This window comes from Macrobrachium rosenbergii, chromosome 59, assembly GCF_040412425.1.
Source record: "Macrobrachium rosenbergii isolate ZJJX-2024 chromosome 59, ASM4041242v1, whole genome shotgun sequence".
In the NCBI taxonomy this organism is placed as follows: Eukaryota; Metazoa; Arthropoda; class Malacostraca; order Decapoda; family Palaemonidae; genus Macrobrachium; species Macrobrachium rosenbergii.
Genome location: NC_089799.1, coordinates 23,497,114 through 23,502,113, shown reverse-complemented (window position 1 = coordinate 23,502,113; position 5,000 = coordinate 23,497,114). Strand labels below are relative to the sequence as shown.

The 5,000-nt window shown below is 31.7% G+C and overlaps 1 protein-coding gene across 1 annotated transcript in view; it reads right to left on the bottom strand.

The window, feature by feature from the left end:
* LOC136837619 (uncharacterized) overlaps positions 1–3,764 on the bottom strand; it is a 4,606-nt gene extending 842 nt beyond the window's left edge. Inside the window, exon 1 of the mRNA XM_067102496.1 lies at positions 3,708–3,764. Within this exon, the coding sequence (XP_066958597.1) occupies positions 3,708–3,764 (57 nt within the window). The remainder of the gene's footprint in view (positions 1–3,707) is intronic.
* Positions 3,765–5,000: the final 1,236 nt, after the last annotated feature.

The window sequence follows — 5,000 nt, the reverse complement described above, 5'->3', positions numbered from 1 at the left end:
TTGAGTTGAGATTGTGCTTCTCTTTGGGATCTTGCGGCTTTTTATACACAGCTCCTACCGATTCTCTACTCAGCGAAGGCCATTATTGGCAAGTTTTTCTTTTTTCTTCTGCCCTTGGTAAATATATGGTGCATGTTAGAGAATGAGTCATTATTTTACGATTAATTTAGAACATACACGTAGAGAGAGAGAGAGAGAGAGAGAGAGAGAGAGAGAGAGAGAGAGAGAGAGAGAGAGAGAGAGAGAGAGAGAGGTTTAAGAAAAATTGAAGTCTGCTGCTTTCTACTTGCAAGAAATGTGTACAGAAATATAAATTACCACACTTATGTTTATTTAGGACATATACCGAGAGAGAGAGACAGAGAGAGAGACAGAGAGAGATGAAATGATTAATTTAATACTGTTATTTTCTTCTTAGAAAATAAGTCGGGGCCCATCTGTCTTCTAAGAAATCTGTCTCTCTCTACTTCTGTAAGACAATTTCGAAATCACTAGTATTTTGGGGAAGGTACTCTGATCTAGTATTACATTAGTTAAACGTTTTAAGACGTGTTCATTGAATAAGTTTCACGAGTAGTTCGTAAATAGGGAAGAGACATTGCACTTCAAGCCTTTTGGTTGGGTTTTGAAAGTTTAAAATGCAGTAAAGAACACGGCGCCTTCTTTCCAGTACAGGCTGGGGAATTATTTAATGATTTGAGAAGGAACAACGAGCAATTCATCCATCTTAACTGACTTTGCTTAACACTTCAGCAGCGAATTTGCTCGGGCTATAAAGGTACAATTTATTTCTAATTAAAGCTTAAACACTATTTTCCTAAGATCTTTAATATTACGTCATCATAAATTTAGAATATTAATTAATAAAGTAAAATATTACTTTAATAATTGGTATTTTCTTTAGATGATAGAATGATATATTCCTCCTCGAGATTGCCAAAATTATCTGGCATTGTAATTATCACAACAAAAAAGGGCATCAGTGCCAATTGAAGAAAACTAACTTTACCGAATGAACTGATTTTTAAAAAAGAATTACGTGTTTTGTTTAGTAAAAGGTTCTTTCATCTGTAAGTTACTATAGTATATTATGAAGACAGTTCGGCCAAGCTTGACAAGCAACATTGCACTGAACACGTTGCCATTACTGATATTAACTGATAACTTGTGCGCTTAATTATCTTTTTTCCTTCTTAAAAAATATGTTTTGCATGATATGAAGTATCTCATCGTAGTAGAAGTCAAATCAGTATCTGCTGGATGGGTCATTTTATTATATAGAGTTTGTAGAGGTTTGCGAAAAGGAAAACTTGCTCAATGTAAGTTGTAGATATATCCTGTCGTCAATTTCTAAAACATACTGTTGTCATTTTTTCCAATAGATAATTGGCTCTATTGATAAAAGCCCACATACACCTTAAGATTCTGAGAGAGAAACCGGACAAAGAGTTTTGAAGTGAAAATCAGTTTTATGGTCTTAAATTTATCTTAAATTTATCAGCATATTGAGCTATATAACCGACTTCTAAACAGTTACGACAAACTCGTAGGATTAATGAACATCTTCGTCATACTGAATGATTTCCTTATTTTCCTGATAACCAATTTTATCATCCACAATATTACTAAATTTTCAGAAAGTTCGTTTTGATCTCGTATGGTTGCTTGTTTGTTTCCTGCAGTCATCACCCATTTTCTTCACACTACTGCTGCAGAGAAGTATATCAAATATCCATAGCAAAATAGTAAAAGTGGTATAAATTGAAAAATATTTTTCGTAACTAAAATATTTTTAAAAGACAAGCACTTTCCTATACGGCTAACTTCAACTCGTGATACGTATTTTTTATATTTGTTTTAGGGACGTTTTTAACATAACCTAATAAATTACAACTCATTATCTTTATAATGACATCAAATTCCTTAACGTAGAATCGTCTATAATGTTACACGTACAGCATCTATACTCTTGGTCAATTCATACAATAACGTAATCATAAATCAAGCAAAATTCTTTTCCTTGGAGGAATGTTAGGCAATCGGTATTTATTGTTTTCAATCAATACGCGTTGATAAAAGATAGAAATGAATATATATCATTCTAAAGGTAAAAGCGAAGAAGAAACGAACGAATTAATGAGGAAATTCGCATTTGAACGAATAAAAAAAAGGAAATATCGTACATGTTGACGTCGGTCTTAGCCAGCAGTTACTTAAGATAACAGTGTTCGTTGGCTTTATAAATATTAAATTATCACAATTGTAATTTTAGACATCGTGAAAAGAGCTGCAAGCGTTTTCGGTTTCCTGTATGTGTTAACGAAAGCCTTTCTGAGGGAAAGTGTAGGCCGAAGTCTGAATGGTCTAATTTAGAAATTGTCGATAAATGGTGATTTTTTTTTTTTTTTGTGGATTAAGTACTCAGATATGAAGATGGTAATTCCTCAAGGTATTTAAGAATTTGTATTTCATTGGCAAGGTATAATTAAGATACATTTGGCTTAAGATGAACACTGGAAAAAATGTGGTATTTTCGTCGTGAGTAATTTTTTAATGAAGGAGTAGTTTTATCACAGAAGCATTTAGTCTGTTAATACGCATGCGCGGATGGTGATGGATTTGTTTCGTCTCGTCGATGAATTATTTCTTGATCCCCAAGTTGTGCCCATAACTACGAAGTTTTTTGTGGATTAAGTAGTTAAATATGATGATGGTAATATCAAAGGGTACTTAAGAACTTGTATTTTATTGGCAAAGTATGATTAAGATACGTTTAGCTTAAAATGAACACTGAAATAAAGGTGGTAATTTCGTCGCGAGTAATTTTTTAATGAGGTGGGGTACACTATCACAGAGGTTTATTACTTTTTACCGTGGCGAGGATTGTAAACCAGATATAGGTTTTCATTGTTGATTCTATTGAGGTAATAAACAATTATATTAATAATTCTTATAAATTTTGATCAAATTTCACGTAAATTCTGGTCAAAAGCTGATGTTATAGGGGATCTGGATTTACTGTATAGGTAAATCATAATTATGTCTGGCAGCGCAGGGTGAAACAGGTGGAGTGTCGGGTGAAAAGTCAGAATAAACCCAGAAAACTGAAGTAAAAGATGACGTAAAAACGAAAATTTCATTTGTTTTGTCTTTGTTTGTATGTCCGTCACGGGGTAGGGTGACATACAGGCCGTGTGCAAAATATTGTCTGGTCTGTCAAGTGGTTTGGATTTCTATAGAGGCCAAACTAATATACAAACATTCACTTTTATATATATATATATATATATATATATATATATATATATATATATATATATATATATATATATATATATATATATATATATATATATATATATATATATATATATATATATATATATATATATATATATATATATATATATATATATATAAATATATATATATATATATATATATATATATATATATATATATATATATATATATATATATATATATATATATATATATATATATATATATATATATATATATATATATATATATATATATATATATATATATATATATATATATATATATATATACATACATATATATTAGCTGACCAACCTGGCGTTGCTAGGAAAAAATCTGAAAGACAACAGATAAACTCTCTCTCTCTCCAACTCTTTCTCCCTCTTTCCCTCTTTCTCCTCCCAACACCCCTATACTCTCACCCTCACTTCCTTTCTGTTTCCTGTTAAGATAGTTGCTTCAGTTACATTGCCCAGCATTTTTTACATTTTATATTTCACCCCTTCTCACCCCATTCCTATCGGTGCTGAACTTGGACTTAAAGGGCATTGGGAGTGTCACTATTCATCTCAGCAACCTCGAAAACTATGGATTAGACACTAATATCTGTCATTTTTAACAATTTATTTTTCACCCCTTCTCACCCCACTTCCTATCGGAGCTGAACTTGGACTTAAAGGGCATGGAGTGTCACTATTAATCTCAGCAACCTTGAAAACTATGGATTAGATGCTAACACAGTAAAGTTCGTTTATAACGTAACAGATTCAGGCTTATAATGAATGAAAGTGAATTCCCCAGTCCCAATTCAAATAAATGAACTTAAAATTGTAGGTATGTAGCGAATTATTTATTACAAAATCAGGTATATAACAAACTATTTTATATGCCCAGGTGACAGTTTTTTATTAGGAAAAAATACCTGTTGTAACGAAATGATAATTCTATTGTTAAACAAACATCAAACAACTGTTATCCTAGTACAGCAGAAGAAGAAGAACAAGTCATATCAGACTGAGACTCACTCCAACTTACAGCAAAATCCCTAAGGAAACTCGCAACAAAGAAAGACTTCTCCGACTGCATGTTCAACAGTTTGTCTGACATGGAGACATTTTTTCAGAAATGCATCGCTTCCTCTTTAGTACAGAAGTCAGTAACTGACATTTTACAGGGAAAACTATTTTTTTAACGGCTTATTGCTTGTCTTTTTATGTAACGCGTAATAAAAACGTTTTAAATTAATATGATATATTACTTTTTCATTTAAGGTTTTAAATAAAGAAAAAATCACAAACATAACTTTAATTTTGTTTTAATCAATAATACACATATACAGTTCTTAAACTAACAGTAGCTTTTATTGAAATGTATTAGATATCTTGATACAGTTAGGAGGATCGATACTTTATCGTCTGGATTTCATTCTGCATGAAAACAAGGGAGGTAATCCAATCATTTCAAGTACCTCCTTTGATAACAAATGATGCCTATAACGAATTCCAGACAACAGTCCCCTGGGATTTTTCTGCCCTTGGTAAATATATGATGCATGTAAGAGTATGAGACATTATTTTACGATTTACTTATGACATACGTAGAGAGAGAGAAAAAGATGAAATAATTAATTGAATGTCCGTCACTTTCTACTTAGAAAAATAAGTCAGGACACATGTATCTTTCAGGACTTCTCAGTCTCACTGCTTTTGCTCGGC